General features: G+C 35.7%; 1 protein-coding gene and 1 pseudogene across 4 annotated transcripts; one reads left to right on the forward strand and one right to left on the reverse strand.

Annotated features, from left to right (window-relative positions):
• Positions 1-287: 287 nt before the first annotated feature.
• Positions 288-5,582, forward strand: LOC107459709 (phosphoenolpyruvate carboxylase-like; annotated as a pseudogene).
• An 807-nt stretch (positions 5,583-6,389) lies between these two features.
• LOC107459818 (folate synthesis bifunctional protein, mitochondrial) lies at positions 6,390-10,111 on the reverse strand. Of its 4 annotated transcripts, none has more exons than XM_052252178.1 (4): positions 9,055-10,111; positions 8,664-8,962; positions 7,978-8,296; positions 6,390-7,890 (listed from the first exon to the last, which is right to left on the reverse strand). In XM_052252178.1, the coding sequence occupies exons 2-4, from the start codon at positions 8,818-8,820 to the stop codon at positions 6,816-6,818; spliced, it is 1,551 nt and encodes a 516-aa protein (XP_052108138.1). In that variant the 5' UTR covers positions 8,821-8,962; positions 9,055-10,111; the 3' UTR covers positions 6,390-6,815. The 4 variants fall into 4 exon arrangements, with proteins under 4 accessions (XP_052108138.1, XP_015933575.1, XP_052108137.1 ...); XM_016078089.3 differs by having other exon boundaries at positions 6,390-8,296; positions 8,664-8,803; positions 8,875-8,962; positions 9,055-10,109; XM_052252177.1 differs by having other exon boundaries at positions 6,390-8,296; positions 9,696-10,110.
• Positions 10,112-13,654: the final 3,543 nt, after the last annotated feature.

Raw genomic sequence — 13,654 nt, forward strand, 5'->3', positions numbered from 1 at the left:
CAAAACCAACGGACACAATAATTCTCGTTAAAAAAAATTGCATACAAATTACCAAATTAAAGTATCAAAGAAAAAGTAAAGAATCATTGGAAACTGAGAATGGCATATTCGACCTCAAATCGAATAATGATGACTAGATTCACCTCAGGCCTCAGCACAACACTTTTCTTTCTTTAAACATTTAAATATCTACAAGGAAAAAATATATATGTAGTTTATAAAAAACAAAAAAAAAATATTTTGTTCGTGTATGTAACAAACGTCCCCACCATTTTTGTGTATATAAAGACAAGTCCTGCTTCATCACTTTGCTACATCAATCTTAAAAGCATTTCACTCTTATCTCCCCTTTCTTCTGACACTGCTCCTTTCTTCTTCTTCAGTGCTTCTTCTTCCTCGTATCTATAGACAAAGGTAATAATTAAGAACCGTATATATCATAGCATAGGATTATTATTAACTATTCATCATGGGGTCATGCAAAGATCTCTTTTTTTTTTTTTCCTTTTCATAACCCAATTTGTATGAACATTTTTATTTTTTTTTGTCCATGTTACACGTGTCATGCAGATATCAAATTGTAGATGTCAACGTCTCCTTAAGTTCCTTATTATTTGGGAGGGTTTGTTTGGATTAAGAATCTATGGATGTTCTTTTGATTAGCCCCTTGGTTTTAGCTTCATTGATTTGGCTCTGTGCTTTCTCATAATTTTTTAACATGATGCTGTTGTGTGTTTCTATGGGTTTTGGTTCTCGTTTTGATCATTGTTTGAGACCCTTTTTAAATGGTGTTTTGTGAATACTCAACAGAGTGAAACGACATAGAGAGAAACAGAGAGAAAGCAAAAATGGCGAATAGGAATTTGGAGAAGATGGCATCAATTGATGCACAGTTGAGGCAATTGGCACCAGCAAAAGTGAGTGAGGATGATAAACTTATTGAGTATGATGCTCTTCTTTTGGATCGCTTCCTTGATATTCTTCAAGATTTACATGGTGAAGATCTCAGAGAAACGGTAAGTTTAAAGTTTATTTTTTTTTTCTTTTGTCAATTCTCAAACCCTGTCAGTGATTTCATTTAATGTTCAACGTTTTGATATGTTTTGGTTATTATTTCAATGTTTTTGTTTGGTGATCAAATTTGTATTATGTGGGATACTATGGTTGGGTCCATTATTGGTTTTGAAAAACATTTAAGGAAATAAGGCCTTCTATTAGAGGAAATCTTAGAGTAAGAAAGGGAAAATCATAGAATATATGATCAATTTTTCTTTTCTAGATTCTGTTATATTGAAATTCTCGTAACATTATGAGCTGGAAAACTGTTTCACAGTGATGGTACTAAAATTGTTCATCTTGTGAAGGTTCAAGAAGTGTATGAGCTTTCTGCTGAGTATGAAGGGAAGCATGATCCTAAGAAACTTGAAGAACTTGGCAAAGTGATAACCAGTTTAGATGCCGGGGACTCTATCGTCGTAGCCAAGTCCTTCTCACACATGCTTAACCTTGCCAACTTAGCCGAAGAAGTTCAGATTGCTCATCGCCGAAGGAACAAGTTGAAGAAGGGTGATTTTGTGGATGAGAACAATGCAACCACTGAATCAGACATTGAAGAAACTCTCAAGAAACTTGTATTGAACCTGAAGAAGTCCCCTCAGGAAGTTTTCGATGCGCTGAAGAACCAGACAGTTGATCTGGTTCTTACTGCTCATCCTACTCAATCCATTCGTAGATCATTGCTTCAAAAGCATGGAAGGTTTGTATCGAATATAGTTTTGCTGCTATATTCTTCAATTTTATTCATTTTATTTGTTTTGACATTGATTTCTCCATTTTGGATGCTTTCTTCAGGATCCGGAATTGTTTATCTCAGCTGTACGCCAAAGACATCACTCCTGATGATAAGCAGGAGCTTGATGAGGCTCTGCAGAGGGAGGTAAGTGACGAAATCATTCGAATCTTTCTCTTTTTTCGGTTCTTGTTAGATAGAATGTTGGACTTCTAAACTATCTATAATAAATTCAATTGCACCTTTAGATATGAAATTACAATATTCGAACTTAAAATAAACTGGTAATTCATATGCTATCTGATCTTTCCCATTAGAACAGGACAAGTACATTTCAGCAATGCAAACTAGAAAGCAATTTTGGTGATTTCTTTTTCTTTCTTAATTTGTGTACTTTAATAGTACTGAAAATATACTCCTAAGATATTTATTCAATCAAGAATATAGACAATGGTATCAAGTGCTTCATTCTTTATAATTCCAAGATTTTTTCTTTTTGAAAGAAAGAAAGAGCTCAACACTTATAGTGGAGCTTATTTCAATCGAAGAATTAAAATAGAAACGAAGACAACTAAAGTAATTCCAAGATTCATTTTCTCACATGGTGAAGCATTTTTATTAATCATCTGTGTTTGAAGTTGTTCTGCAGAGAATTATATCTCCGATAAGCTTCTTATGTAACTTTTGTTTGTGTAGATTCAAGCTGCATTTCGAACGGACGAAATCAGGAGAACTCAATGCTCCTCTTATTCAATTCTCATCTTGGATGGGTGGTGATCGCGATGGTATGATCTTAATTGTTGCAAGAAACATTCTCTCAATGTACATTAAAAATGGAAGGGTCAGCATATAATTCATGTTTGATATGATGATTCAGGTAATCCAAGAGTGACTCCTGAAGTGACAAGGGATGTTTGCTTACTAGCTAGAATGATGGCTGCTAATTTGTATTATTCCCAGATAGAAGATCTTATGTTTGAAGTAATTTAGGCCTCTCAATCTTGCATCCTTCTGTCTAAACAATGATCTATTATTTTGGCTTCATTTTCCTGATTTCAGTTGTTATTTCTGTAGCTGTCTATGTGGCGCTGCAACGATGAGCTACGCGTTCGCGCGGACGAACTTCACGGATCATTCAAGAAAGATGAAGTTGCAAAACACTATATAGGTATGTATGCAAGGTTACATTGCAATGGAGCTAAAGGTTACTTGTCTTGAAGCTTAGAAAATGTGTTTGTGATGCAGAATTCTGGAAAAAGATTCCGGCAAATGAACCGTATCGTGTGATACTGGGTGATGTGAGGGATAGACTGTACAAGACTCGGGAGCGGTCTCGCCATTTACTCGCTCAGGGGTACTCTGACATTCCAGAGGAAGCAAGTTTCACCAATGTGGAGGAGGTATATTGTTTTTGAAAGCAAGAGTTCAACACAATACAGTGTGTTTTGAGAAGCAAATACTAACTACGAGAGTTAACAATATTTGCAGTTCCTGGAGCCTCTTGAGCTATGTTACAGATCACTGTGTGCTTGCGGCGATCGCGCAATTGCTGACGGGACCCTTCTTGATTTCTTAAGACAAGTTTCCACCTTCGGACTGTCACTAGTAAGGCTTGACATCAGGCAAGAGTCGGACCGTCACACGGACGTGATGGACGCCATCACAAAGCATTTGGGAATCGGATCCTACCAGGAATGGTCGGAGGAGAAGAGACAAGAGTGGCTTCTAGAAGAATTAAGCGGGAAGCGACCGTTGTTTGGACCTGACCTTCCAACAACTGAAGAAATCAGAGACGTTCTGGACACATTTCATGTCATAGCAGAGCTTCCAGCAGATAACTTCGGAGCCTATATCATATCAATGGCAACCGCACCGTCCGATGTGCTGGCGGTTGAGCTTCTTCAACGCGAATGCCGGATCAAGCATCCGTTAAGAGTTGTCCCGTTGTTCGAGAAGCTTGCAGATCTCGAGGCTGCTCCGGCCGCCTTGGCTCGCTTGTTTTCGGTAGAATGGTATAGAAACAGGATCAATGGGAAACAAGAAGTCATGATTGGGTACTCCGATTCCGGAAAAGATGCCGGAAGATTCTCTGCAGCATGGCAGCTGTATAAGGCTCAAGAGGATCTTATAAAGGTAGCCAAGAAGTATGGGGTCAAGCTAACAATGTTCCATGGTCGTGGCGGGACGGTTGGAAGAGGAGGCGGGCCTACTCACCTTGCTATCCTCTCCCAACCTCCGGACACTGTCCATGGATCGCTTCGTGTCACGGTTCAGGGTGAAGTAATTGAGCAGTCATTCGGGGAGCAGCATTTGTGCTTCAGAACACTTCAAAGGTTCACTGCTGCCACCTTAGAGCACGGTATGAACGCCCCAATTGCACCGAAGCCAGAATGGCGTCAGCTTATGGATGAGATGGCCGTCATTGCCACAGAGGAGTACCGATCAATTGTGTTCAAGGAGCCACGATTCGTCGAATACTTTCGCCTAGTAAGATATCTTCACACAATAAAAACCATCAACTTTCCATGCTAAGTAACTAATCATTGTTGATCTCATATGATGATTGTAGGCTACCCCGGAGTTAGAGTACGGAAGGATGAACATTGGAAGTAGACCGGCGAAGAGAAAGCCTAGTGGAGGCATTGAAACTCTGCGTGCAATTCCTTGGATCTTTGCGTGGACGCAGACAAGGTTTCATCTTCCGGTATGGCTAGGCTTTGGAGCTGCATTTAAAAATGTTATTCAGAAAGATGTTAGAAATCTCAACATGCTACAAGAGATGTACAACAATTGGCCTTTCTTTAGAGTCACCATTGATTTAGTGGAAATGGTGTTCGCGAAGGGCGATCCGGGTATCGCTGCTCTGAATGATAGGCTTTTGGTTTCTAAAGATTTATGGCCCTTTGGGGAGCAGTTGAGGAACAAATATGAAGAAACTAAGAAACTCCTCCTTCAGGTAATATTACTTTTCCAATGTAACATTTCTTAATTTTCAACTCATTCCCTAAAATGAATTTTGTTTAAAGGTGGAAATTCACATGCAGTTGTCTTCACTTGAAGTTGATAGTTAAGAATTGTTAGATGATTTAACATGTTTGATTCAAGATCATTGAATGTTATATCTAAACAGTCTTCAGATTGAATGATAATTAGTGATTCAGCAAGCTGATATCTGTTTCTCTGCTGCACTTTGTAGGTGGCTGGACACAAGGATCTTCTAGAAGGTGACCCCTACTTGAAGCAAAGGCTCCGGCTGCGTGATTCCTACATCACTACCCTGAATGTTTTCCAAGCTTACACATTGAAACGCATCCGCGATCCGAACTACAACGTGAATGTGAGGCCACGCCCGCGCATATCTAAAGAATCATTAGACATCAGCAAATCGGCCGACGAATTAGTCTCGCTGAACCCAACAAGTGAATATGCTCCGGGTTTGGAAGACACCCTCATCCTCACCATGAAGGGTATCGCTGCCGGAATGCAGAACACTGGTTAAGAAAGTTTGAGTTATTGCAACCTTCTCCTTTTCCTTCCCTTGTATTTGGTGTTACTTGTTTTTCTTTTTCCCTTATTCGACTCTAAGTTTGTTCAGAAATCCTAAATTTAGTTACATGCACCAAAGCTGAGTGCTGTTCTTCTTCTTCTTCTTTCTTTGTAGTGTTGTGTTTTTACTTATCTTGCTGTATAATATGGTTTGCTTGCTATAGGCTAGCTACCACACAAAATGAGTCAATGAAACTGAATTGTTATATTTCAATGCGGAAATTATGCAAACTTTACTTTTTTTCAATACTCTTTTGTTCTTAGCATCTTTCATGAAACTCTTTCCATTTCTTGTACGTAGAAATTTAGACACCAAAATTAGTGTATGGCTATGGTAATCTCAATTCAAATAAGTGTATTGAGCAACAGAAAAATTAGAAGCTTTGAAATTTTGATGAATACAAAAGTCCACTTTAAGAACAGCGTTTTGGTACCTAAATATCTCTCTATTTCTAAGATACAATAATATAAGATTTCATCCATCACTCATTAACAATGGTGTCATCCATGTGTTTGGCCATAACGATTCTCTTATGAATCACATGCAGCCATATTTCTAACAAAAGAAGCATCTCATGCTTTATTGGTGATGCATGGAAATTAAAATAATAACCTTTTGGTGAAAGATTTCTTTGCAAATTTACTCTCATTGTCTTTTATGGCTATAACTTTTCCTCTTTGGAACGTTCAATCTTTACAAGCAAGTCAAGAATCTCCAGAAATCGTCCCTAAGGTCTTGGGCGAAAATTAAAGTCGTCCCCACCCTTTTTTCTTATTAAAATCATCCTTAACGTTACAAAACGTTATAAAATTATCTTTTTCTACTTCAATTTTATTTTTTTTTACCAAATTACCTTTATTAAATAATAAAAATAAAACCTAACCCTGTAATATATGGCTATATATGGTCCCAAACCGTGGAAAGCTAAAAGCAAGAATCTTATTTCAAGTTATTCATTTTTCCTATGATTATTAACTATTTCATGAGTGATTAGTTACTTTTTTGCTGCAAGTAAGTACTTTGACATCCACCTTTCTTTTCCTTTCCTCCTCCTGGGATATAACAGATCCTTTTTTTACATATATGACCAAAAATATATGTCAATCAAAAGCTACAAGTGACCAAGGTTTATGGGAATTTCTTAGTTGAATAGAATTGGGTCAAGAGTGAAGATAATGCACATGATAAATTTTTATTGGTGGACTTTTTCTATTCTGAAAAAGAAAAAACGCAATCTTCACTCTTCATTACTAAAGTTTATTCAACACTGGTAAGGACATGCTGATTATTTTGGGTGTGTAAGCTTTATTCCCATTGGACATACACTTTCATTAATTGTACTCCATGCTTCTCTGCTCCAGTCAGTGTTTTACATGACCTTTAGATGCGAGTGACATGGCAAACAAAATTAGCAATGGCTTTGTTGCATAAAGCCAAGTCCATGTATAGAAGAATTCAGCATCAGAGTTGGTGACAAATTCATTGTCTAGATTCCATGGCAGAACGTTTACGTTTTAGAATTGCATCGCAAAGCTTCACAGCATCACAATTATCTTTGACATTATGCACCCTGACAATGTTAGCTCCAGCCAGAACACCCGCTGTTATAGAAGCAATGGTAGCAGGATCCCTCTCAACAGCAGAAGGTCTGGAACAAATGTCACCTAGAAATCTCTTTCTTGAAGGTCCAATAAGTATAGGAGCACGAGAGATGGCAAAGCTACTCTTGGCAATCTCAGCTCGGATAGCAGGAAGTCCTGTGAGGATATCCAAATTGTCTTCAGGTTTTTTTGAGAATCCGATACCAGGGTCAATAATGATCCTCCATGCTGGGATTCCTGACAGTTCTGCCTGCCTAACCCTTGAATATAACTCGGAGGACACCTCCTTGCAAACATCATCATATTTCAGGTTTTCACTGCTCTGCATAGTGCATGGATCCCCCCTCATATGCATCGCAACATAAGGAACATCTAGATCTGCAATGACCTTGAACATATTAGGATCTAACTGCCCTGCAGATACATCATTTATAAGATGAGCCCCTCTACTAACTGCTTCTGAAGCAACATCAGAGTAGAAAGTATCAACAGATATGAGCTTTCCCTCTAACTCAGGCATTGACTTTACAGCTTCTAGGACAGGGATTAATCTACTTAATTCTTCTTCAACAGAGATCCTAGATGCCTTTGGTCGCATAGACTGAGCACCAATATCAATTATATCTGCTCCCTCTGAAATCATTAATCGAACTTGCGATACAGCAGATTCCACAGACGGGAAATTCCCCCCATCACTAAAACTATCTGGGGTCAAATTAAGGATGCCCATAACGGAAGTTCTCAAGGACCAATCAAGTAAGCCATTTGCAACAGGCATTACCCTACATATACCTTCCTGTCCAATAAGTGATTCCCCGCCTAATTTTTCCCATAATTCAAATAGTCCACCAGAATGGCTCGAAAATGAATGCCAACTAGCAACTGTATCATTGTCAATAGCTGATCCCAGTAAATCCACCAAAGGGGCGATAACAAAAGGCCGCTCCCAAATTCTTTCATGAGGTATATTGAGAATATCAGATCTGACTTTATATTTACCATAGAATAAAATGTCTAAGTCGATTGGCCTTGGACCATACCTTATTCCATCAGTTCGCCCGAGGTTCTTCTCAATTCTTTTGAGCGCAGCCAATAATTCATGTGGACCTAGTTTAGTAACAGCTCTAACTGCAGAGTTGATAAAGCAAGGTTGATCAGTAATGTATGCTGGTGCTGTCTCATACAAACAAGCATGCCTTGTGACCTGTATGCCTGACTTCTTCATCATTTTCAAGGCTTCCTTGAAGTTATGAACCCTATTACCTACATTACTTCCCAAAGCAATCACCACATCCTCATCTTGTGAGTGAGCTTCCACTGAGGAATTTTGTGCTGTGTGAAGACAGGAGAAGCTCGATACTGCATTCAAAATCAAAACAGATCAATGAGGACCACAAAATAAATATATAATTTAGAAACAGTCCAATTGAATAAATCATACAAATAAAGGGGGGAAAGGGGGGGAATAATTCATTCATGCTCTACAACTTGATTTCGAAGTCTTATGATTAAGAATATTTGGCTTTTAAAACTTCAACTAATGAAAAGCCAGTCCAGTGACTAATACAGGAATAAGACCTTTTACAGTTACAAGATCTAATTCACAACACACATGGATCTGATTTGATTTTCGATATATGGTCATAGAAAATTCAATCACAAAAAAAGATTTGATGAAGCTTTACAAAAAGGTAGCTTGGTTGAGAAATTTAATTCTAAACATTACCATTAAGATACTTTTTGGCCGTGAAAACCTGATGCCTGGGCAGTCCCAGACACTTCAGTATACCCATCTGAGCAGAGGCTTCCGTCTTGGAGAAACTTTTAAGTGAAATATGCCACCTCTCTGGTTTATTGAATGAATTACTACAAGAAGGCGGCATGGTAAGGAACCAATATCAAGAACCCTCAAAGCACATAGATAAATAGAAGAAAACCTTATATGCTTTCAAGGACTGATCAGCAGCCTCCTTTCTCTTATCAACATACTTGATTTTGGCTAGATACCGATAATAGTTCCCCTTCCTGCAAATGACAAAACAAAAACAATCAAATTCCAAATTCCTCAAACATAAAGACGTTAGAGAGAATGAAAAGAGAGAACAAAATCCCCTCACATCTTATAGAAGAAGACACTAGGTACACCACCAGAACAAGATGGAATAAGGTGTTCATCAATAAGAGCCATGATATCAGTGCAGATATTAGTCAACTCAGATTCAACTTTGTTCCTATAATCCTTAATCATATAAGTAGCCACCATCAAGACTTCAAGTTTAAATAGATACTAATTTTATTCTGCATGTGAAGTGTGTATGCTACACAAATCAGTTGCAAGTTCCCAATGATATCCAAAATGCCTCCTGTCACTATTTATCCAAGAGTGATTCTAATTCCATGTTGTTATAATTTCATTATATAGAATTACAGATTAAACCTCTGTGAAAATGTATGCAAAGAAAATTCCAGATATGTTAATGAGTAGAATAAAGTCAAAGGTTAGTACCTATTGCAAAGAAGACCAATGACAGTTATGTAGGTACCTAAGTGAGAAGCAATGTAGAACACAGTAGAGAAGAGGGCTATGCATAACTGGTAGATTAAAATTAATTTTAACACAAGATGCTAATTTAAGAATTTTACTCTAACTATATGATTTAAACAAAAGAAAAAGAAAATGACAAAGGCAATTACAAAACCCCAAGAACCCGAACTCCAAGGCAACAGATTGTGTATGAAGGAGCAAAAAACACCATACCCAGAAGAAAGATGAAGTGATGAACGGTGGTGGTGAAGCTTAAAGGGTTGCGCTAGCAGAGAAGACACCTACTACAGCGAAGGAAGCAACCTCATCGGAACACATACACAGAAGTGATTGGTGGTGCTGCGAGGTTGCCGATGTCCTTCCCCTAGAGGCGTAAGAGAGTCAGAGAGAGTTGAACACCAATGTGTTATGCGCCAGCTTGGAGAACTGGGAGTTCCAATTTGAGAGAAATTAGGAACTAGGTTTGGTCCTGGTTAACGACGGTTAAGAAAAATTGCATTTAAAAAAAATCAGTTATTTTAAATCAGATAAGATTTTTTAACCGGTTTGATCAATTTTTGGATTATAATGAACAGCTCTAGCTAAAATATCTACAAACAAATAACGAGCTAAGATTAACTGATTAATAACTTTGTGGTTGATTAGAACGTCAAATCTAAGGAAATTTAAATATCCAGTTTTTGATACAATGCAAAGCAATGTGACAAAAAAAACACACGGTTTCCTAAGGATCCAATTTTCTTTAACCAACATAGAAAAGGAAAAAAGAGGGAAAAAATCCATTCACACTAGTCCAATGAAACCTTTCTAAGCTCAATTCAAAAAACCGGCCAAATTATGGTTCGGTTCGACCGACCAATTCCCAACCGATTTGACAGTTTAAGAGCGATGTTTGAATTCTCCGATTTTTACATCTGTCCAATTCGCTTTTTTCTTTGGTTTACGATTTGACAGGTCGATAGGAACCGATTTTTAGAACTTTGATAATCTTTTGTTACACAATTTGACTAAATTTTGATGACAGAATGCACCTCATTTCATCAAGAAGGGGGCAGATGGGGAATTGGAGATAGGGTCGAGGGGGGTAGGGGTGGGCAAAAAAATCCAAATTTTGGATTTTAATCCAAATCCAAACCAAACCATTTAAAAAAAATCAGTTTTAAACAAAAAAAAATCCAAACCAAATTATATTTATTTTATAATTTGATTTTTGATCTAATCCATTTAAATGGTTTTAAATCCGGATTCAGATCCAGATCCAAATTAAGATCCAAATCTTAAAAAACTAATTTGATTGAATTTAATTGACAAAAAGATTAGTACGTAAAATATTTCTCAATGAATATATTTAATCATGACTTTATATTATTGTACCTATTTTCATTAGAGTTTTATAGCTTAATTATTTTGTATTCATTCTCTTATATCTATAACCATACAAATATATTACTTGATACCAGTACTGAAGATATTATCAAGTGATGTTGATAAAGACATGATTTAAAATCTCCCAAATTGGATTTACGAGCAACCTCGTTGACCACAATCTCTTGGTTATTTCTTTCACGTTAAAATTTTCTACAAATATAAGCATCATGTCGCATAATTGGCGCGGTACATATCTAAATGCAAAATCTCATGCCATTGATTTAATATAATATATTAAATAAATAACTATTTTAAGTATATACTAAAATTAGTCATCAAGATAGAATATAATATTAGAATATAAAATATATATTAATAATGAATTAAATTACACACACATATATATAGATTTTTTTGTGGTATTCTTTTGATGTCTTGAGAATGATTAAATGTTATATAGATTAGTTATTGTCATTAGATTTATATAGAACCAAATTCTAGTTGTAAACTTGTAATGAACCTACACACTTTAAAATGACTTTAGTATTAATTTTACTTTTAAAAAAATTATGGTTTGAAAATTAAATTTCTAAAAACTGGTTTCAAAAGTGGATTTTTTGTTAAAATATCTAGTTTGAAAATTGGATTTTTAAAAACTAGTTTTAAAATTGGATTTTTGGTTGAAGAAACTGGTTTTAAAAAATCTGGTTTTAAAGCTGGATTTTATAAAAAAAAAACCAAATTTTAGATTTGAATTAAAAAAAACCAGATTTTAGATATGGATTTAAAAAAAAACCGAATTTAAAACCGGTTTTATATGTAAAACTGGATTTAAAACCGGTTTATAAATAAAATCGGATTTAAATTATAAAACCGATTTAAAATTGGTTTTTATTTTTTCAAACCGGTTTAAAACCGGTTTCTCTCTTCAATCCAGTTCTGGTTTGGTTTTATGAACCATAAAACTGGTTCTGAAATGGATCCAGTTTGGATTTACAAAAATCCAAACCATGCCCACCCCTAGAGGGGGGTATCCGGCATCGACAAATGGGCTTGGCTTTAACTTTGGTAGAGATTAATGTGAGCAAGCCCATTTACTCAATCTCTTTGGCATACGGTTTAAAAAATATATCTGGCTTATACCCAAAAATAAAAAATAAAAAATAAAAAAACATATCTGGCAAAAAATTTAAGGTTCTGAAAATCAAACCGGTCATCAAACCGCTTAAGTTATTGATTCATCGGTTTAGAGATTCAACCAGTTTAACTGAAATAATCGAATTATAATAAAATAACATATCAAATTTTAAATAAATATACAAAAATATAAATATATTCTGATATAAATCTTAAATATATATAAATTAAAAGTATAATTCCAATTAAAATCTCATAATCACATTTAAATACAATGCATGAGTCAAATATTAAAAAATATATCAAAGGTCAAAATTTATATACATATAAAATTTATAATATTATATGAAATTTAAGATAATTACGAAAAACAAAAAAATTATTGAACTAATAAAATCAATAATAAATATTCAATCATCTACTTATCTAGTTAATTCAATTCATCTATTTTTTCGTTAAAAACAAAGATGAAAAAATTATTTTTTCTATAACAAAAGATTAGTCAAAATCAAGGTCCATCCATATTCATGTGTGAACTTGTTTTATGCTATAATTTCACTTATCAAAGCATGCCAAACATCTCTCCTCGTTTCACCTCCCAAATCAATGAATTCCAATATCCAACTATTTGACTTAAGTATGATATAAAGTAGAACTATCAATTATTATTAGACAATGATATTAAAAATTTAAAATGTAGCATCTGATGCTCAATGGAACAAAGCATACTTATTGTGAGCAGAAGAAATGGAAACAGCAAAGTCAAAAAGTGCAAACCCTAAAGGCCCAACCGTTGCATTCTCTACCTTTAATTGTTGTTGTGTAAGATCCATTCTTATGGCTCTCTTCTCTCCCAATAAGTCAACTACTTGAACGTGTATTTGAAGTTATCAATAGAAAAAAATAACGATCCATTTCTCCTTGCAGAAGAACTATTCTAAACCCCTCCTTCTACTCATAATGAACAAATAGAAATTCTAACAAACTTTTAACAAAATTTTCAGCATAATTTTAATAAAGATTAATAAAATTTTCAGCTAATCACAATTTTAGCAAAATTTTAGAACAATTTAACAAAGATTAAACATCTTTTTTCAAAAATTAACCAAAAAGAAAAAATACAATAATTCTTAGGTGTTTCTTAGTTGATACTCTCATTCATACCTAAAAATCACCGGCAATCTAATAACAATACAATCTAATTACAATATCACAGTAACCCACAGCAACTCACTCCAATCTAGTAATCTCAAGTCTCAACAGTCAAAATTATTCAACAATTATTCAATTCAGTAACAAATCCACAGATTAACTAACAACAATTATTCAGCAATTATTCAACCCAGTAACAATAGTAAGGTTTACAAACTAACTAACAAGTAACAAGAATTATTCAACAATTATAGTTTAAAAAAATTAATACCTAGAACTAAATGCTAGAATAGAGCAAAGCATATCCGCAGCAAGAAAGGAACATGGCACGACCGAAGGGCTGACGCGATGGAACAGAACTGGCGCCGACGAGACAGTGGCCGTGCGACGGAGGCAGGAGGCGAGGCCGGCGACGGTGGTTTCGAAGTTCAAGCGTGGCTGCACGATGGAGGAGAATAACGTTGCGACAGTGGCTTCAAAGCTCCAAGTTGCGACGGCGACGGCTGCTTGCCGGT

The sequence above is a fragment of the Arachis duranensis genome, chromosome 7 (assembly GCF_000817695.3).
Source record: "Arachis duranensis cultivar V14167 chromosome 7, aradu.V14167.gnm2.J7QH, whole genome shotgun sequence".
In the NCBI taxonomy this organism is placed as follows: Eukaryota; Viridiplantae; Streptophyta; class Magnoliopsida; order Fabales; family Fabaceae; genus Arachis; species Arachis duranensis.

Bases quoted from the DNA above. Each gene is read 5' to 3' on its own strand.
- LOC107459818 (XM_052252177.1), bottom strand. From the start codon at position 8,820: ATGCCGCCTTCTTGTAGTAATTCATTCAATAAACCAGAGAGGTGGCAT. The intron at 8,297-8,663 runs GTAATGTTTAGA...TTTTGAATGCAG, and splicing joins GGCCAAAAAGTATCTTAATG to TATCGAGCTTCTCCTGTCTT.